At 41.0% G+C, this 22,506-nt stretch overlaps 2 protein-coding genes and 2 long non-coding RNA genes across 4 annotated transcripts in view; 2 read left to right on the forward strand and 2 right to left on the reverse strand.

The window, feature by feature from the left end:
- The window catches only part of LOC134320210 (integrator complex subunit 7-like), a 24,551-nt gene extending 21,343 nt beyond the window's left edge, over positions 1-3,208 (reverse strand). Inside the window, exon 1 of the mRNA XM_063001537.1 lies at positions 2,816-3,208. The gene's annotated coding sequence lies outside the window, so the exon portion shown is untranslated. The remainder of the gene's footprint in view (positions 1-2,815) is intronic.
- On the forward strand, positions 520-8,878 carry LOC134320211 (denticleless protein homolog). The gene is made up of 15 exons (XM_063001539.1): positions 520-672; positions 1,673-1,798; positions 2,159-2,251; positions 2,930-2,991; positions 3,099-3,219; positions 3,433-3,498; positions 3,591-3,703; positions 3,898-3,971; positions 4,281-4,384; positions 5,438-5,542; positions 5,942-6,054; positions 6,129-6,218; positions 6,351-6,489; positions 7,777-8,312; positions 8,433-8,878. Exons 1-15 carry the CDS (start codon positions 621-623, stop codon positions 8,547-8,549), a joined length of 1,911 nt encoding a protein of 636 aa, XP_062857609.1. The 5' UTR covers positions 520-620; the 3' UTR covers positions 8,550-8,878.
- LOC134320214 (uncharacterized) lies at positions 8,364-21,809 on the reverse strand. The gene is made up of 3 exons (XR_010013615.1): positions 21,322-21,809; positions 10,157-10,267; positions 8,364-8,502 (listed from the first exon to the last, which is right to left on the reverse strand). It is a non-coding gene; the product is annotated as an uncharacterized LOC134320214 (long non-coding RNA).
- LOC134320213 (uncharacterized) lies at positions 11,713-22,398 on the forward strand. The gene is made up of 2 exons (XR_010013614.1): positions 11,713-12,450; positions 21,807-22,398. It is a non-coding gene; the product is annotated as an uncharacterized LOC134320213 (long non-coding RNA).
- The last annotated feature ends 108 nt before the right edge of the window (positions 22,399-22,506 follow it).

The raw sequence follows: 22,506 nt of genomic DNA on the forward strand, positions 1-22,506 counted from the left end.
GCCCAAACCCTTAGGAACTCACGCATTTTTGCACCTCATTGTTGCATTTTTGCCACTTTGCACCTTAAATCTGATATCTATTTTATTCTATTCTATTCTATTCTTGCCAAGGCCCTGTAGTCCAGGGTGTTACTCCATTGCATTCAGTATCTGCAGTACGACCAGGATAAAGTGGTGGTTAAACATAAAATTGACATGAAGCATATTTACGGCACTGCTATCAATGTCTGGTTTTAAATATCTGAGTTCAGTAGAGATACTATTTAACAAACATTCTGCCATGATTCTTGTTTTACCCATGCAGCCCATTTCAGTACGCCTGGTCCCTGGTCAATAAGGGTAGCCAAATTTAGTACTGGTACGAACTAGATAATGTGGAATCAATGTTTAAAACTGAACATGATCATGTTGTGTACCACTGTGCATGATGTGACGTAACAATAAAGGCGTGGTCCCTGTCCGTGTAGACCAATCAGAGAGCCGGACGTCACGTTAGCGGGAGTTTTGGTCTCGTCTCTGGCGGTGATCAGTTTCGCGGGAAGCTCGGAGCCGAAGTTTCTCCCTCAGGACTCTAAATTAAATAGATTTTATCCTGAAATCTTAGCGCTTCTACACTCAGGATGCTTTTTCAGTGTGTAGTAGATCGCGGGGCGAGTAAAAGAAGACGGAACGGTGAGTGGATTCGTGTTTATGCTCCAGATCAGCGGGTTTTTACAGAACCAAGTGTAGTCAGGGTTGCGTCTCAATCAACACAGTGCTCATCTTTTAGTTCACTACATAGTGGCGATAATAATGGCGGCGTGTGCTTAATGTAGGGCACTTCTTCTTATTGTGGATGTCATTTGGGATGTGGCCCAAGTCTTTATGTCTGGTGGTCAGAAAAACAAGTTAAAAGATCTTATTATAAATTATTATAAATATTCATGTTTTAAACGATCAAACACTAGTTTTAATACAACAGCTGTAGAAATGTTACATAAATATTAGATTTGAGCATGTTTGTGCTGTATTCTTTTTAGATTAAAGGAAAACAATGTTGAATAGCAAACGAGAGTTGGGATTGTATGCATTATTTATTATTATTATTACTACTACTATTATTATTATTTTATTATTAATTATTTGAGCTTACATGGAACGTTTATTATTTTATAATAAGATAAAGAGGAACTGTTTGTGAACTGATTTGCATTATTAAAAAAGGACTTTCTAATCACTTCATTATTAATTAATTATTATTTATATATTTTTTAAATACACTTAGCGTTATTTTACTTGATTCAGTGGAATGGGGTAATCAGACTCGAGATTAAAAAATTCTACGATACTTTAAAACCATATTTAACTTTATTTTTCAAATTCTAAAGCTGATCAAAAAATTCTCATAATAAAAACCTTTGTACTGTATTAAAAAATGCAAAATAGCAGTCCTCAGACTTTTGGCCTCCACTGTATGTAAACATGTGATCAATTTCCTGACAGGCAGGCAGATAAATCTAAGGCTGGGTCAGAATTTGGCATAACTGGCAATCTAATGTTCTAACATGCACGTGTGGAGTCACTGACCTGTCAGGGCGTCCACACAAACACTACTGGGTGTGTCGTAGCTCAGGAAGGTCTTCCTGTATCACGTCTTATTCACTGTACATGTATTGTTTATTTCTTCCTGCAGATCAGCGTAGAGAGCTTCCGATATCATCCCTGCTGAAATGTTTCCACTGTGTTCGTTCTGATGAGCACACATCGTACGGAGACTCCGGTGTGGCTGTCCCTCCGTTCGGATGCACCTTCTCCACAGGTAAACTTACCTTAAAGCTTCAACACCTAGTAATGATGCATGGTCATAGTATGTGGACACCTCTGATAATGAGTGTGTTAGTGTTTCAGCCACATTCACTGCTGACCGGTGTACAAAATCTAACTCGGTCAGTCCCATCCTTTTCAGTTCCCCTTTGTAGGATGCCCGACCAGGTTGGTAGCACAATGTGTTTAACTGTCCATTCTTTGTGAGAACTTTGTTCCTGGATACCAGGACTGTAATCCGGCGGTATATGATGCTTATTTGAGACAGAATCTTGTGGGATAGGCACATTAGAGGTAGTGATGTATGCTGTTTCCCTAATGTGTGTGTGCGTGCGTGTGTGTGTGTGTTGTGTAGCTCCAGGACAGGGCGGCACTCTGGCTGTAGCGAATGAGGAAGGAATCATCAGCCTCTACACGACTACAGAGAGACGCAGCGCTGTACTGAAGGGTAACGTCACCCCCAAAATCACCATCATGATCACACTCGTTCCAGTCTAATACACCCCAAAATCCTCCCTGGTATTTAATACTGTTCCATAAACCCCATGTCCCTCTGGCACGTGTATTTGTCAACCGCTTCTTTTCACCTGCATGAAGCAGGTTTATTCAGGGATCAGTATTGCGTACCGAGTCAGGCACTGCTCTCCGACGTTCGACCAGCCAACAGAGGCCGCAGTTGCAGCAGTAATGAGAAATCCTTCTTACCCTCCCACCCTCAGACACAGACAATCTTCTAAGCTTGTGTATGTGCCCGCCTGGTCAATACCACAGCTGAGATTCAAACCTCGGATCTCAGTTATGGTGGGTTAGTTAATTAGATACCAGATTAGATTCTGTGCCACCAGATTGCCCAATTGCATAGACGTTCTAATGCGTATTTGACAGACATCTGTACATTCTTACACAAGACGTAACAAGAACAGTCTTAACGTTCTTTGCAGCCATAAAAATAAAATATAAAATAGCCCAAATTATAGTGACAAGATAAAATAAGCAAATAAAAATATAATACCTATCTTGTGGTGACATCTGCAGACAGAGCGGTAGAACCGCGTGTCCTTCATGACCTGTTGCTGCAGGATGACACTTTTGCATCAGTAACACTGTGTTTCCGTTTCTTCTGCAGAATGGATGGCTCATGATAACGCAGTGTTCGACATCTCGTGGGTTCCTGGAGCGAACAGCTTGGTGAGTCCGAGCGTCCCGGTGAATGAAACCAGGAGCCGTTGATTCGGTGTTGATGAATCGTGTGGACCCTGGAGCGTTTTCACTGTGTGTGTCGTGTCGGTGTGCAGGTGACGGCGTCGGGTGATCAGACGGCTCGTATGTGGGACGTCGTTACCGGGGAGCTCCTGGGAACCTTCAAGGGCCATCAGTGCAGCCTGAAGACCGTGGCCTTCCCTAAACACGAGAAAGGTAACACCTACAGTACTGTACAGTACACATGGGTTCATGTTGAGGGTGCTTGGGTGGCACGGCGGTCCTAAGGGTCTTAGACCGGGTCTTGGGCAGCACCCTTGATGTTAATAATCCAGTACCATCCATTAAAGGTGTTTGATTAGCTGTGCCTTGCTTGGTAAATGCACTCATCAGTTCTGAGACCCTTTTTTCTTCATTTCTCCCCCTCAGCGGTGTTCTGCACCGGCGGCAGGGACGGGAACATCATGGTGTGGGACACGCGGTGTAGTAAGAAAGGTAAGAAGGTTCTCGTGAATAGTCCGGTGCGTACGGTTCTAAAACGGCTGATATGAACCATCACCGACTCTTCATTGATCCTCCTGCTTTAGGTGGTTTCTACAGGCAGATGAAGCAGATCAGTGGAGCTCACATGAAGACGGAGAGAAGCACGCCGCAGACGAAGAAGAAGCGGGCCATGCCCAGAGGAATGCCTCCGTCTGTGGTGAGTCCGCTTTAATCAATAAACGTCCAGAAATTTGGTGCTTGATGACATCTCCAGCTCTCGAATTCAGATCCCAGGTGGGGCTATCGACCTGGCCGTTAGGTCATTCTGTACGTTTGGTAAATTTGATTCAATGAAAAGTTTAGAAGTTTCCTCCAGTAAATGGATATTTATTGTGCTTTGATGATCTCTAGGACTCCCAGAGAGGTGTGACAGTGGTTCTTTTCAGGGATGAAAACACGCTCGTGTCGTCAGGAGCGGTAGACGGGTAAGTCAACCGTATCTTTTCATCTGCAAGTGAGCCTCACTTCTAAGTCTCACAGAGAACCGTATTGCACACAGAGAGACACGTTTGGGGGGGGGGGGGGGGGGGGGGGGTGCTTGAGGGGTTTTAATGTGTAATAGCTCCAGCATTCAGGATTTATATATAAGTATATAAATACATAAAAAGCACTATAAGTCTGCAGCTCCACTAAACTAATCAAGCAGCGATTTTTATGTCGCTTGTTGGTTAATTGCTGACAGACCCAGCAGCGATGTGTTAACAAGACGTTTCTGTGCTGTGTTTTCTCTACAGAGCGATAAAGATGTGGGATTTACGGAAGAGTTACACAGCGTACCATCAGAACCCCACCCCGCTGCAGACCTATCAATACCCAGGATCCTCCACTCGCAAACTAGGTATATAAATACACTGTGACCTTTCCTATCTGTCTGTCTGTCTGTCTGTCTGTCTGTCTGTCTGTCTGTCCGTCTGTCTGTCTGTCTGTCCATCCATCCATCTATCTATCCATCCGTCCGTCCATCCATCCATCCATCCATCCATCCATCTATCCATCTATCTATCCATCTATCTATCTGTCCGTCCGTCCGTCCGTCCGTCCATCCATCCATCCATCCATCCATCCATCTATCTATCAGTCAGAAAAGTATTCTGACCATTTATTCGCCCCTTTGTAGAAGTTATTTCGGCATCAAATACAGCTGTGACTATTTTTGGATTCGTCTCTACAAGCTTTACACATCTGGATTTGGGCAGTTTATCCAATTATTTAGGTCAGATCTGCTCAAGCTCAGGGTCTGTGAACTGCCATCTTCAGGTCTCTCTGTAGTACTGTGTGGTTTAAGTCTGGGCTTTAGTTCTTAAACCGGTCCAGTGTTGTTTTATTTGTATGCTTCGGGTCATTGACATGATAAAAGGTGAATTGTTGCCTCAGTCTGAGATTTTAATCAGAAAATGTTTCCATACTTGGCTTTCTACCAGTCTTCCCCGTCCTTGCCACTGACAAGCAGTGCATGGCATGATGCTGTGATAGTATTATGCCTTGTGTTCAACCATGGCCTCCTGCCATAAAGGCCTGGTTTATGGAGTCTGGACAGGAATTGAGTGCAGCAGCAAAAGGTTTGAATACGGCACAGGGAGGATGTTTCAGAGACAAAGTCAGGGAGGCCAGATTAAGACATTCTGAGCATGTGCAGAGAAGGGATGAGAGTTCTATCAGGAGAAGGGTGCTGAGACGGAGCAGGAGGTCTGTAGGTGGTGGGGGAGGACATGCAAGTGGTTAGTGGGACAGGAGTATGTTCAAAACAGGACAAGATGGAGATGAGTAATTCCCTGTGGCGCCCACTAGTGGGAGAAGACTAAAAGTAAATGTTAGGCCTCTCCTTGTAAACACCAGTCACCCTATATTCTTTGTTATTCATGAATCCTTCTTCCTCTCCCTTTCGTTTCAGGTTACTCAGGACTGACCATGGACTCCTCCGGCTCCAGACTCTTCTGTAACTGCACTGACGACAACATCTACATGTTCCACCTCACTGGATTGAAAACCACACCAGGTCTGTGGGTAGTTTCAGCAACACGTCTTCTAGTTTTATTTTGGGACATTAAGCTGACACATTTATTTAAAAAAAACAGTGACCGAAGGCAATGCGAGCAATTTAGGGTTAAATTTAGGATTGAGGGCCTTGCTCAGGGGTCCAACAGGGACTGTGGTAGGGCATGAACTGGCAAACTTCTGATCACTAGCCCAGTATTTTAACCGCTGAGCTACCACTGCCAAGTTCAGTGCAAACCTGGTTTGGTGGTTTGTTGGTTTCAGCATAGGATGACGCCCTGACCTTGCCAGATGACCACTGTTCCATGTAGTTTTCAAACTAGCCTTTTTTATATGGGTACATACAGGTTAGAGCACACATATTCTTTTTATTTATTGATTCTTTCCTCCTTGTCCTCAGTCGCTGTGTTCAACGGCCACCGCAACTCCTCGTTCTACGTGAAGTCCAGCGTGAGCCCTGACGACCAGTTCTTGGCCAGCGGTTCCAGTGACAACCACGCTCACATCTGGAAGGTGAGTGACCGGTCCGATCTGCCTTCGTTATAAAGTTTTCTGCTGCGAGGTGCTGATGATGTCCCTCTGTGCAGATCTCGGACCCGGCTCAGGCTCCCGTCATGCTCCAGGGTCACAGCCAGGAAGTGACGTCGGTCACCTGGAGTCCGTCTGACTTCACAAAGGTAAATAAATCTCAGCCAGAGAGATGGAGATGAGGAGAAGCATGTTGGGTGATGAAGATACAGTCCCGTGTAAATACTGTGTGTGTGTGTGTGTGTGTGTGTGTGTGTGTGTGTGTGTGTGTCTGTGTGCAGATTGCTTCGTGCTCTGATGATAACACAGTGAGGATCTGGAGACTCGGCCGGGGTGCAGACGGAGAGAAATCCTTCCTTGGTGAAGCGAACCTTGTAGGATGGGCACGTCGCAAAATACAGACGCCCCCCAGACCGTGTGGTATTAATAATTTTTTATTTTTTATTTTTTTTTTTTTTTTTGACCACAGGAGGCGCCTAGTGTTTATTTATATACTCAAAGGTGAGGTCAAAAGTTAACATGCACTGACAGATTGATTAAGAATTTGTTGATGTAAAGAGAGCAGTCATTTCTTTAATGATTGATGGCTGTTGGTGATGTCTCTGTGCCCATACAGATAGGGTGTGTTGGGCTTGTGTGTGCATTCATTCCCTTTTACAACGTTCCCTGCCTCCTGCACCACTTCGGGCTGACCGAGAGCTTCTTTACACCAGCCAGCGGTGGATTCATTCACACAGAGATCTCTGTCCGACCTTCCTCCCTTCAGACACGACCAGTTGTGTCTGTTTAGTGCTCAGCCAGGCTGGTACCGCCACTGTGGTCCCAACTCAAGCTCTAACTCACGTAAATGGAGCAGGTTTGACTGCATGTGTTAAAAAGTTCAAGGGGTTCGAAATGACTGGACTGGGAGGACAAAGAGGAAAATGCAAGAGTTTGGGGAGAAAACCTAAAGAGTCTGAAGAGGTTTTGTGCTTATATAAATAAGTCTAAATCACGCCCAGGTGGCGCAGCGGGATAATCCGCTAGCACACCAGTGCCGAGATTCTGAACTCAGGTTCTGCGTCCCTTAGGACTAAGGGGTGGACTTATCAACGCTGTGTAAGGACCTTAGTTGCCCAGGGCGCCTGTACTGAGAGTGGAGGAGCGTAGAGATCGGGGCGTGTCTCTGCGTACCCGAATACCTTGCTTGGAGGCTGTCGGGGTCCCCAGAGCTGAATTGAAGGAAAAAAGGGAGAAAAATGCATAAAAAACTTCGTATATAAATAGGACTAGCTCGATTGCATCGAGTGTAGGTCTAGAAAGCTCTGTATCCATCACAGCAGTAGGAATGAGGAATCGGACATCAGGACCACCTGAATAATATGTCATCAGAACATCTTTAACCCATTTAAGACATCTGAAGAAGTCCTGTGGTATCTGGTACCAGGATGTTACCAGCAGGAGTGAGCATGAGCTTTTTTGACTACACAGAATGGATTTATCATGTGTTTGCATCTAATAGTGATGTAGATTAAGTTGCAGTTTGAAAATAAGGGTTGTTCTTACCTGTCCAGAAGAACGTCCATGTTAGTCTTCACCTTTCCTGATCAGTAGCTCAATGGATTGGACCACATGGCGTTTGTACAAGGGTCTAACAAAGGCTTGAGTTTTTTGTGCAGCACTGATTTAAATGTCCTGACCTGAGAATCTGTCTCTCTCTCTCCTCAGGTTCTGCCATTCTGGCGGATGTAACACCAGTTCGGAGTTGCCGGTCAGGCAGTGTCGAGTCGCTGGTGTCCCCTCGCCCGGGCACGTGTGCCCCCAGCGGCGCCGACTTCCCTCTTTCCTCTGTCACCTCATCACCCTCTGAAATCCTGCGCCCCTCCCAGACCAAAGCTCCCCTCTCCACCCCCGTCAGGAACGGCATCAGCCCGGAGCGGCGTGCCAAACGGCGGCTGGACACGAGCCGAGTGACCTCGGAGGAGGACGAGAGCGATGGCGTGACGGAGCTCTATCCGGACTGTAAGAGGAGCCGGGGTTCGGCGGGCACTTTGAGCCAGTCTGCGGAGGGAGAGGTGACTGAGGGGAGGGAGCACAGGACGGGCGTGGCGGCTCAGGCTGATAAAGAGAACAGCTCTCCGCTGAAAGCTGATTGGCTCTCAGCAATGAGCCGAAAACTCAAGCAAGCTCAGAGCGGAGCGGCTCTGCCCAAGAGTCCCACCGCAGCCAAAAGGCAAGACAGCAGGACGCACCCGTCCCTCTCTGTGAGTGCTGCTTTGTTATGGATTATAAATCAAAACAGGGGTGTATATATATACTTGTGGCTTTATCGTGTATCTTTGTAGTTTTGGTTTATTGATTTTTGGTGTTTTTGTCTCGTGCAGATGTTGAGCTCTCCGCAGTCCGGGAGGAGGACGTCGTCTCCTCAGTCTCACAGGGTCTCGTCTCCAGCTTCTACCAAAAAGATTTCTGCTTATTTTCAGAAAACTCCACAGAAATAAGACTTTATGAGCATTCATGGACTCGTGCGTTCCTTAAGGAACGTTTCTCCTCTCGGTGTTCCTGGAGGAACATCTGTAAAGCGAATTAAACACTTGGATGCACAGGGATGCTTTATCGTAAATGTATGATTATTTCAGAACTTTGTTTTACAGTTTGTACAGTTTATTTGCAAAGCTTCTAACTGTATGATTACAGCGTGAATTTCTACATCGTTTTTATCTGTAAATAAGTTTTTGTACACAGAATATTTTTAGCTGTCGGTTGATGTGTGTAACACGTGATTAATTAAACGCAGACGCTCTGGTTGAGGTCTGAACTTTTATACTGTCGACTTTCATTGTACAACCACTAACCATCACTCCTAGTGAGGGAGGTGTGGTCTTTGTACCTGTCAGTCTCAGAACGGGGGTGTGGTCTCTACTCATCAGTTTCAGTAAAGGGGGGTGTATTATCTACCTGTCTGGGGGCGGAGGTCGCTGGAGAGAAATGGTAAATAATGGAGATCAGTCTGTGACTTCATGTGTGATACAGATTGCCATATGAACACACCTGATGCAGGTGAAAAGCAGTGGTCATTACTGCACGTGTCGGTCAGGAGTGGAGGTCTGCAGAATGATACCGGTGTATTACTGATCTAATGTTATGTCTGGTAAGGTCGGTCTGGGACACGCAGCAGTAGACCTTTGCTTTGTCTGCTGCTGTATTTGTATATTTTGTTTATCTTTATCATCAGAGAAGTTTAATGAAAATAAAAATAGTGTAAATGTCAGCACTACTGTTAGTGCGCTGGGTTCTCATGGAAATCTGTGCTTCCCTTCTCTACACTGAGATTGTTTTTACTCGCTGCAGTGCTCTAAACCGCTCGGGCACAAATATATATAATATAATGTCTATCAGTCTACAGTATATGCAGTCTATCCTTTGAGTGCATTAAATTTAATCTAGCTCACTAATGCTGGTTGTTTTCAAAAGTGAATAAAAAAAATTATTGTACTGTATATTGTTGATAAATACTGTAGTGTGTAGCTATACCATTTATAGTGCTCTAATTAACTGCTAAGCCTTCAGGATGCAGACCTTGGTTTATAATATTTAATCTGAGTTTCTCCAAGCTTTTTTTATTAAGTAAGAGAAGACAGCTTGCTCTGCAACACCAGCGTTTGATTCGTCTTGTTGGTTCTCAAACTTGTAAATAAAGTTCAACTTTTATTTCTTCACACGGTTGCGATATAGCCTACCTGTAATTCAACTGTCATTTCCTGTTTACGTGGGTTAAGCTCTGTGGCTGTAGCTCAAAAACCCATGTCTCGACGCAATCTGAGCACAGACTGTTCCAAATATAAATATTAAGAAATACTTTTTGGTCGCAGATCCCACATAATGTAGTATGGCAACCCTAATAGTAAAGAATCTTGATGCTCATTCCTCCTTAAATATGTGTTTAGGTGCTCAGGTGGAGCAGTGGTCAACTGGCACTGCAATAATGTGCTAGCCCACCACTGTACCATCACAGACGCAGCTTGCAACATGTAAAGAGAGACCTGCTGACCAGCTGTAGCCTTTGACGTTATAAATGTATAGATTGAAAACACTCTCTAAATATTACCTACGTAGATCTTTCAGCATGTTTTGAAACGTTTCTGAGTTGAACCGGTCCTGATTGATGTGCACCAATGTTTTCCTCAGGGCATCATGGGAAACAACAGCATGCAGGTTACTGGATGATGAACAGGGCAACACAAAAATGTGAAAAACCCGGTTTAAACATTTCTGCTGAAACTATTTGGCTTTGTTCACATTATCAGTCATTTAGCAAGTTTTTGTATCATTAGTTCAGTGAGTGCTAAACTGGTGCACATTTCTCTGCTGTGATGCCCAAGCAGACATCACGAATGATTTAAAATGAACAGACATGATACATTAGGAGGTTCCCAGAATCCCAGAATAATTTATTTAAACTGTTCAGGCTCCGATCTGTTCCTCTGTTCAGTGTTTCCAGGTGGCGCTCTTCCCACAGTAGACAGAATTTAAGATTCATCAGTTCAAGTTTAATATCAAACACAGTCATGGACAATTTAGTCTCTCCAATTCACCTCACTTGCACGTCTTTGGACTGTGGGAGGAAACCGGAGCTCCCGGAAGAAACCCACACAGACACGGGGAGAACATGCAAACTCCACACAGAAAGGACCCAGACCGCCCCACTTAAGGATCAAACCAGGATAAAGGGATTAGTAAAAAAGAGGAGAATAATAATAATAATAATTTGATAACAATATGATAATAATATGTTAACAACAATAATAATGACAATAATAATAAGTATGATAATAGTAACAACAATAATAACAATTATTATTATCATTTTTTGCTCTTATTGTTGTTATTCTTGTTTTTGTTATTAGTATTAGTATTATTGTTATTGCTGTTATTATTGCAATAATAATTATTGGTATTACTGATGTTATTACTGGTATTAATGTTATTGTTTTTGTGATTAGTATTGTTGTTATAGCTGTTTTATTATTGTTATTACTGTTGTTGTTATTGTTGTTGTTTTACTGTTGTTATAGTAGCTTTACAGACTTTTTTCAGAATGCACTGTACCGTTTCCACCCATGTAAATATCCTAATCTGATCACAGTCACGTTATACACACATACCCATCATTTATTTTATTTATTTTTGCAATTTATACTTCAGTTGTACTGGTTCCTAATTTGTTAATATTTGTTGTTATGTATTTTTTCTTCTTTTGTCTTTTTTGGAGAGTGTCACAGTAAATTTTATGTATTATTGTACGCATGTATAATGACAATAAGGGTTCTTCTGCTTCTTCAGTTGTTATTATTGTTGTTATTGTTGTTTTTACTATTGTTATGAATGTTTTTCTCTAAAACTTTATCGTGTTTGACTCTAAACATCAAAGAACTTTAAATGCTAACTCGCTCACTACTTAGGTGCACTATATAGTGAATTAAACGAGGCCTTATGCGTCCTATAATAGTAGTGTACTAGTGTTTTATTTGTGTTATAAGGATACAGCCGCTTGCTTGTGGAACCTGTTTGAATGCGAATCTGATTGGTCGTGGAGGGTCCCACCCTTCAATCTGATTGGATGAACGATCTGCTCATCGATGACACACCGAGCCCGAGCTGTAGGCTAGAATTACAGTAGCTGTCAGTTCGACTCCGGTTCTGGTGCGGGTACTGGGAGAGTAAAGGTCAGTTCTCGGTTAAACAGCGCTGTAGGGCCGGTAATGCGGGAGGATACAGGGTGTACCGACTGACCTCTGGAGCATTTCCGTCTAAATGAAGTTTTCGTGGTTCCTGGTGTGGAATACTCAGCCGTAGTTGGTGCGACTGGGCTGTAAATTCCTCAACTAACGTCCGGGGATTGATGAGCACTGACACGGAGAGACAAACCGGTTTTACGGAGTGCTATTTCAGTACAAAATGTGCGACTTTCACGCCTGTAGAACACATTAAGCGTCCCCGTGAACCTGTGGATCACTTCCTACAGTAACGCTGCGAGTAGAACTTCAGACCAGAACTTTGAGGCGACCGTTGACTTTGACATGAACGACGGTTACATTTCCGATAAATTTCAATTTTTTGGATTCTAATGCGCGAGCGGCTCTAGAAGCTTCTGTTCGGACTCCGCGCCACGCGCCGCGCTCGTGCTCGTGCTCGTGCTCGTGCTGCTCCACAGGTCTGCAAGTTCTCCCTGATTAAGTGGCTCCGGACGAACCATGTCTAACATCTCAGCGACCGAGAAAGTGGACGGCTTCACCCGCAAATCGGTGCGCAAGGCGCAGAGGCAGCGGAAGTCTTCGAGCTCGTCCCGGTTTCGGAGCAACAGTTTGTCGGAGGAGCTGTCAGCACTGCCGTCGCTCAGAGGTAAGAGGATCAGTGGGTTCTGCAGGGTGCACCACAATCATACCAGCTCTGTGCAGAGTCGGCATGGTCTGTAGGTCTGGTCGATATGCCACAGACATCATACCGCGATATTTTGTCTCACCCTGCACCATACCATGTGACTGTGTGAATTTGAAGTCACATTCAAGGAACATTTAAAGCAGACAATCTACCTACTGGCATGGTTTTTTTTTAGATATAGCTGGGAAAACAGTACTAACTAAACCCGCTGACACAGATAGTGATTGGACATTTTACATTACATTACAGTTACAGTATACAGTTTGAGCAATTGAGCGTTAAGGGCCTTGCTCAAGGGCCCAACAGCAGCACCCTGGAAGTGGTGGGGCTTGAACCAGCAACCCTTTGATCACTGGTCCAGTACCTTAACCACTAGGCTACAGCTGGCCCTACAGCTGGACATAAGGATTGAACCCAGGTCTCCAGAACCCTGGTGTTGTACGGCACCACTTGCTGCCTTTCTAGCTACTTTTCTATGCACTGGATACTTTCACTAAATACTTTACCCTGGTCAAGGTCACAGTAGGTCCCAAAGCCTGAAGAAACACTGAAAACAGGGCAGGAATACACACTGTACTAACAGCCAATCAACGGCAGGGCAGCACACACTCACCTTTCTTATTTACTCACACCTAGGGGGGGGAAGTTAAAGCAGCCAATACACCTTCTGCATGTATTCTGTGAGGTTGTGGGAAATCAGCAAAACAGCCCAGCGATAAACATGCCAAATCCACAAACAAACAGTGACCGCTTGCTTCGCTGCTGGGTCACCATGCTTGCCCTATTTAATTCAAAATCACATGAAGAAGGGCATCAAGGGTAAAAAGTGTACCAGATCAGGTGTGCAGATCTGAGTGATTCACTGTGGTGACATTTAAATATGTGAGCAGCCAAAAAAACCCAAAACAACAACAAAAAAACACACTTGGTGCTGGGCTGAACAGTGCAGTGCATGCTGCCATCCACCTCAAAGTACATTCAGATTTTTTTTACTAATACGCTGGTGCTTAGAAAAGGAAGGAGTGTTTTTGTCCTGATAATAATTGGGAGTTTTTCCTTGTTACTGTGGTGCTAGGCTTTGAGGTTTGAGGTTATTGAACCTGGAATTGTGACGAGTTGTTGTGAGACTGTGTTCACTGTGAAATACACTACACACATTAATTTGACTGGACAAGTAATTTAAGACCTCAGGAGTATTAATGTAACAGGATATCTGTTCCATCACTGGAGGCTTCTCAGTGCATTGTGGGACTGGAGTGTAACAGCCTCCTGCTGCGCTAACACAGGATCTACACCATGATTCGTCATTAAAGATCGCGTCGTGTAGTTCTGATCTACAATTCTTAAAGACGTTCATTTGATATAGAGGTGAGAAGTCAAACTCGTCTGAGCAGGCACACCGGTGAGACTGGTTTCACCACCCTCATCCACATCTGATAAACCACTCATTGTTCATGGTCAGTGAAAGGTGACAAGTCCTCTTCTCGTTACTATCTTGATAAGTAAGACCTCAGAGAGCCGAGCCAAAACGAACTACAGAACGCCTCGAGCCTGTAATGGTTTAAATGTGGTGTTTTTGCTGTCCTTATTATTATTAGTTGGGTAGTAAACGTAAAAAGTGCATTGTCTTATCTGTTGTGCCTGAGACTAATTCTGTTTCATGTTAAATTAAATTACATAAGCTAAGCAGCGTTTTGAAAGAATCACACTGATTCTAGCCGGTTCTAATCTCGGCAGAGCCACCGACCTGGCCGGGCATCCACACAAACACACCTGGCCGTGTTTGAGGGAGGGAAGGTTGGACGGGGTTTTATATAAACCGACTTACATTTATGACTGAACACAATTTTGAGCAATTGAGGATTAAGAGCCTTGCTCAAGTACCCAACAGTGCTAACTCGGTGGTGGTGGGGCTTGAACCGGCAACCTTTTGATTACTAGTCCAGTACCTTAACCACTGAGCTATCACTGCCCTTGTGCAGCAAGCAAGCCAGTGTTTGTTTATGATGATGCCAGCACAAAGCGGCCATTCGTGTAGCAATCAAGCGTTCTCACGTTTACTGGTTAATTTGCACTACGAGGCGGCCTAGCAATCCTACGGCAATTCAGTTAGCATTCGCTTAGTCAAAATGTCCAAGATTTTGAAGTCTAAAGAGCTAAAAACACGACTGGGGTAACTGAGTTTGGATGCAAAGGGAGGGTGTCAAATTTTCGTATTTGAGACAGAACCTTGCATTGTTGCTGGATGTTTTAGGTTTACATTCAACTGTTAAGGTAGCTGTGCTGTGTGAAAAAAACCTGTAATATCTGTGATTTAAAGAAAAAAAAAAGGTCCCGTGAATTAAGTAGGATCCTACTCATCGGTGTAGACGTGTGGAAAGTTTTATTAGACACGGCACGGAGCCAGGCGGTGCATTTCAGCCTGTTAAACACTGTCGCTTATCTTACTGTACTCGGAACACTCACTTCACTTCTCACGTTCAGTAAACACACGTTTGAACCACATTGTAAACTGGCATGTTCCGCTCCGGCTGTACCCAAACACGTAGCAGAACACTGTGTGTGTTTACTTCCACCAGCGTACCACACACACCGACATCCTGACTCGACAGGAACAACGTTCGCTCTGTTACCACGGTAACCACAAACCCAGAGTGCTCATGACAGCCCTCGCCGGACTGATTGACAGAACGTGTGTGACCCGACGTCCGTGCGTGTCGGAGAGCGAGGCTCACCAGGAGAAGAATCGATGAGTGTGTTTGATGAGATCAAAGAGGACGAGATGTCTTTCATGTCAAAGGGCTCTTCATTCATACGAGTGTTTATCTGCAGCCTGAGCTGAGCTGAGCAGACCAACCAGATCCTCAAATTACATTTACTTAAGATGCCAGTTTTACTGAAGAACACTATTAGCTTTTAAACTTTATTCTAAATAACAGGGGTGGACAAATCTTTACTTCTTTATGTAACACATCAGGCAAACGAATCCTCAAACGTGCTCATTCGGTTCCGTCTTTTGTTGCCCAGAAGTGTAATTAGCAAGACTAAACCACATGACTCCACACTCACTGACTTTGACCGTGAGTTTGTTGGACATCCAATTCTGAAAGAGCTGGATTTTCATTTAAAGCCTCCTCACTTGAGAGCCTTCACTCCTCTGAGACGTTTGCTGACATTTCAGACGCTGATGTTGATGGAAAAGGCCTCACAGTCCACGTTCCTATTCGTTTATCTCAAAGATGTTCAGTGGGATTAAGGTCAGGACAAGGCCAACATAGCTCACTCACTCACTTTCTTAACCGCTTATCCAATCAGGGTCGCAGGGGGGTGCTGGAGCCTATCCCAGCTTTTCAATGGGCGCAAGGCACACAGTAACACCCTGGACTGTGCACCAGTCCATGGCAGGGCGTACACACCCATTCACCTATAGGGCAATTCAGTATGCCCAGTTAACCTGACTGCATGTTTTTGGACTGTGGGTGGAAACCGGAGCTCCCGGAGGAAACCCACGCAGACAAAGGACCTTCTTGCTGTGAGGCGACAGTGCTACCCACCGAGCCACCAGAAAATTTTTTAAACCAATATCTTTATGAATCTTGTTTTCTGCACAATTGCACAGTTATCCTGGAACAGAAAAAGGGACTTCCCCAGACTGTTGGCACAATGTATATTATAAATTAATTCTATACATCTGTAAAGTCACAATGAAATACATAATTAGGAGGGGTGTCCATGCACTTTTGACCATATGGTCACGGCGTGGCATTCAAAATTCATACATTCATCGACTGCTTTACCACCGCATTATCCTGGTCAGGGTCACGGTGGGTCGGATTAATTGGGAGAAAGGCAGAAAACACTCAGGACAAGTCACCAGTCCATCACAGGACACACAGTCACACTAAGGGTCATTTCTAGTAGCTCCAGTTTTCATAACTGCATGTCTTTGTACTGTGGGAGAAAACCGAAGCACCTGGAGGAAACCCACAGAGATAACATGCAAACTCCACAAAGAAAGGAAAGGCATTCCTTCTTGCCCTTCTTACCATGCCACTGGCAACTTTTTAAATTTAACAGCACAGAAAAGGTAAAAATCTAAATTAAAAACTAATTTGACATGTTACGTAGTTCACTGTTGCTCATGCTCTATTTTATCTTTCAAATACACCTCAATATGCAAGCATAAACCCAGATGGTTTCAAACTGCCCTGTTATTATAGGATCACAGATTTTCCCATGAATAAAGGAACTGTAAATCCATTAATACAAATAAATGAACAGAGGAACATACAGAGCTAACGCTAAACACAGAATGTAGAGAATAAGTCACTAAACTAGAAGCAAAAATAATAAATGGGGATTAGTACTCACATATATAATAATAATAATAATAATAATAAGGGGGGTTAGTACTCACATATATAATAATAATGGGGATTAGTACTCACATATATAATAATAATAATAATAATAAGGGAGATTAGTACTGACATATATAATAATAATAATAATAATAATAAGGGGGGTTAGTACTGACATATATAATAATAATAATAATAATAATAATAAGGGGGGTTAGTACTCACATATATAATAATAATAATAATAATAATAATGGGGATTAGTACTCACATATATAATAATAATAATAATAATAACAGGGATTAGTACTCACATATATAATAATAATAATAATAATAATAATAATAATAATAATAATAATAATAATAATGGGGATTAGTACTCACATATATAATAATAATAATAATAATAATAATAATAATGGGGATTAGTACTCACATATATAATGATAATAATAATAATAATTGGGGATTAGTACTCACAGTGAGTGTTGTATATATATTAAATAATAATAATAATAATAAAGGGGATTAGTACTCAGTGAGATTTTTGTTTATATAATAATACTACTACTACTACTACTACTACTAATAATAATAATAATAATAATAAGGGGGATTAGTACTTACTGTGGAAGTGTTGTATATTTAATAATAATAATAATAATGGGATTAGTACTCACATATATAGAAATAAGGGGGAAAAGTACTCACATTGGGAGTGTTGTATATAATAAATAATCATAAAAATAATAATAATAAATCATAATAATAATATTTGGGGATTAGTACTCAGTGAGTGTTGTGTATATAGCAACAATAATAATAATAATAATAGGGGGATTAGTACTCACATATATAATAATAATAATGGGGATTAGTACTCAGTGGGAGTGTTGTGTATATAATAACAATAAGGGGATTAGCACTCACATATATTATAATAATAATAATAGGGATTAGTACTCACATATATAATAATAATAATAATATAATAATAATAATGGGATTAGTACTCACATATATAATAATAATAAAAAGGGGGATTAGTACTCACATACTGTATGTAGTAATAATAAAATAAAATAAAAAAATAATAATAATAATAAAAAAAAAAAAATGGGGATTAGTACTCACATATATAATAATAATAATAATAATAATAAGGGGGATTAGTACTCACATATGTAGTAATAATAATAATAATAATAATAATAAAAAATGGGGATTAGTACTCACATATATAATAATAATAATAATAATAATAAGGGGGGTTAGTACTCACATATATAATAATAATGGGGATTAGTACTCACATATATAATAATAATAATAATAAGGGAGATTAGTACTGACATATATAATAATAATAATAATAATAATAAGGGGGGTTAGTACTGACATATATAATAATAATAATAATAATAATAATAAGGGGGGTTAGTACTCACATATATAATAATAATAATAATAATAATAATGGGGATTAGTACTCACATATATAATAATAATAATAATAATAACAGGGATTAGTACTCACATATATAATAATAATAATAATAATAATAATAATAATAATAATAATAATAATAATAATGGGGATTAGTACTCACATATATAATAATAATAATAATAATAATAATAATAATGGGGATTAGTACTCACATATATAATGATAATAATATTAATAATAGGGATTAGTACTCACATATATAATAATAATAATAATAATAATAATAATAATAAGGGGGATTAGTACTCACATATATAATAATAATAATAATGGGGATTAGTACTCACATATATAATAATAATAATAATAATAATAATAATAGGGATTAGTACTCACATATATAATAATAATAATAATAATAATAATAATAATAATAATAATAAGGGGGATTAGTACTCACATATATAATAATAATAATAATGGGGATTAGTACTCACATATATAATAATAATAATAATAATAATAATAATAATAGGGATTAGTACTCACATATATAATAATAATAATAATAATAATAATAATAATAATAATAATAATAATAGGGATTAGTACTCACATATATAATAATAATAATAATAATAATAATAATAATAATAATAATAATAATAGGGATTAGTACTCACATATATAATAATAATAATAATAATAATAATAATAATAGGGATTAGTACTCACATACAGTGTATCACAAAAGTGAGTACACCCCTCACATTTCTGCAAATATTTTATTATATCTTTTCATGGGACAACACTATAGACATGAAACTTGGATATAACTTAGAGTAGTCAGTGTACAACTTGTATAGCAGTGTAGATTTACTGTCTTCTGAAAATAACTCAACACACAGCCATTAATATCTAAATGGCTGGCAACATAAGTGAGTACACCCCACAGTGAACATGTCCAAATTGTGCCCAAAGTGACAATATTTTGTGTGACCACCATTATTATCCAGCACTGCCTTAACCCTCCTGGGCATGGAATTCACCAGAGCTGCACAGGTTGCTACTGGAATCCTCTTACACTCCTCCATGATGACATCACGGAGCTGGTGGATGTTAGACACCTTGAACTCCTCCACCTTCCACTTGAGGATGCGCCACAGGTGCTCAATTGGGTTTAGTCCATCACCTTTACCTTCAGCTTCCTCAGCAAGGCAGTTGTCATCTTGGAGGTTGTGTTTGGGGTCGTTATCCTGTTGGAAAACTGCCATGAGGCCCAGTTTTAGAAGGGAGGGGATCATGCTCTGTTTCAGAATGTCACAGTACATGTTGGAATTCATGTTTCCCTCAATGAACTGCAGCTCCCCAGTGCCAGCAACACTCATGCAGCCCAAGACCATGATGCTACCACCACCATGCTTGACTGTAGGCAAGATACAGTTGTCTTGGTACTTCTCACCAGGGCGCCGCCACACATGCTGGACACCATCTGAGCCAAACAAGTTTATCTTGGTCTCGTCAGACCACAGGGCATTCCAGTAATCCATGTTCTTGGACTGCTTGTCTTCAGCAAACTGTTTGCGGGCTTTCTTGTGCGTCAGCTTCCTTCTGGGATGACGACCATGCAGACCGAGTTGATGCAGTGTGCGGCGTATGGTCTGAGCACTGACAGGCTGACCTCCCACGTCTTCAACCTCTGCAGCAATGCTGGCAGCACTCATGTGTCTATTTTTTAAAGCCAACCTCTGGATATGACGCCGAACACGTGGACTCAACTTCTTTGGTCGACCCTGGCGAAGCCTGTTCCGAGTGGAACCTGTCCTGGAAAACCGCTGTATGACCTTGGCCACCATGCTGTAGCTCAGTTTCAGGGTGTTAGCAATCTTCTTATAGCCCAGGCCATCTTTGTGGAGAGCAACAATTCTATTTCTCACATCCTCAGAGAGTTCTTTGCCATGAGGTGCCATGTTGAATATCCAGTGGCCAGTATGAGAGAATTGTACCCAAAACACCAATTTTAACAGCCCTGCTCCCCATTTACACCTGGGACCTTGACACATGACACCATGGAGGGACAACGACACATTTGGGCACAATTTGGACATGTTCACTGTGGGGTGTACTCACTTATGTTGCCAGCTATTTAGACATTAATGGCTGTGTGTTGAGTTATTTTCAGAAGACAGTAAATCTACACTGCTATACAAGCTGTACACTGACTACTCTAAGTTATATCCAAGTTTCATGTCTATAGTGTTGTCCCATAAAAAGATATAATGAAATATTTGCAGAAATGTGAGGGGTGTACTCACTTTTGTGATACACTGTATATAATAATAATAATAATAATAATAATAATAATAATAATGGGGATTAGTACTCACATATATAATAATAATAATAATGGGGATTAGTACTCACATATATAATAATAATAATAATAATAATAATAATAGGGATTAGTACTCACATATATAATAATAATAATAATAATAATAATAATAAGGGGGATTAGTACTCACATATAATAATAATAATAATAATAATAATAATGGGGATTAGTACTCACATATATAATAATAATAATAATAATAATAATAATAATAGGGATTAGTACTCACATATATAATAATAATAATAATAATAATAATAATAATAATAATAATAATAATAGGGATTAGTACTCACATATATAATAATAATAATAATAATAATAATAATAATAATAATAATAATAATAATAATAGGGATTAGTACTCACATATATAATAATAATAATAATAATAATAATAATAATAATAGGGATTAGTACTCACATATATAATAATAATAATAATAATAATAATAATAATAATAATGGGGATTAGTACTCACATATATAATAATAATAATAATGGGGATTAGTACTCACATATATAATAATAATAATAATAATAATAATAATAGGGATTAGTACTCACATATATAATAATAATAATAATAATAATAATAATAATAAGGGGGATTAGTACTCACAGTGGGAGTAAACGCAGAAGTGTGGGAGGAGAATTGATCCAGCTGGACTGAGCTGGAACAGGAGGATCAGTGGTGATCAGTCACATGGAGGTGATGAATCTGATCGGGATTGATTGATCACTGTAGATTAGACTTTATTTATATAATCCGGTCCCGTTGCCATGTCAACCGCGAGCGAGTCCGCATCAGGTCCCGCCGATCAATCAATCAATAATTCAATCGATCCATCCATGGCTTAATCAATCCCGCTGGAGTAGAAGCAGAGGAGAATCATGCAGCTGTACTCCGGGGATGAGTGGATGAGATGAGCGGATGATTTATCAGATTAATCCCGGTGTGATGATGTCAGAACTACTGAGCGCTCCGTTATCGTCACTCCTCCCGCTCCGGCCTCCACACATCAATAATCCGGAATTAAACGGCGGGTTGGATAAATTTACTCTGATTTTTTAGCCCCGGATAATAAAACTGAGACTTTATTACAGAATCCGGAGCGTCGAGCACAAACGCAACGGGCTCCTTTTTCTTCTTCTTCCTCTTCTTCGGCTGAATCCTCTTCTTCGCTGCCTGTGTGCTGGGGAATGCCGGAGAAACACGACGCTACACCGCCACCGCCAGGTCAGCCGCCGTATAACTAACCAACACCAACAACCCTAAACCACCAGTACCAACAACCTAACTAACCCTAAACTAACCCTGAACACCTATACCAACACCAACAACCTAACTAACCCTAAACCCCTATACCAACACCAACAACCTAACTAACCAACACCAACAACCCTAAACCACCAGTACCAACAACCTAACTAACCCTAAACACCTATACCAGCACCAAAACCCTAAACCACCAACACCAAACCCTAACTAACCCTAAACACCTATACCAGTAACAAAACCTAACTAACCCTGAACACCTATACTAACACCAAACCCTAACTAACCCTAAAACCCTATACCAACACCAACAACCTAACTAACCCTAAACATCTATACCAGCACCAACAACCTAACTAACCCTAAACACCTATACCAGCACCAACAACCTAACTAACCCTAAACACCAACACCAACAACCTAACTAACCCTAAACATCTATACCAGCACCAACAACCTAACTAACCCTAAACACCTATACCAGCACCAACAACCTAACTAACCCTAAACACCAACACCAACAACATA

Source organism: Trichomycterus rosablanca, chromosome 9 (assembly GCF_030014385.1).
Source record: "Trichomycterus rosablanca isolate fTriRos1 chromosome 9, fTriRos1.hap1, whole genome shotgun sequence".
Classification (NCBI taxonomy): Eukaryota; Metazoa; Chordata; class Actinopteri; order Siluriformes; family Trichomycteridae; genus Trichomycterus; species Trichomycterus rosablanca.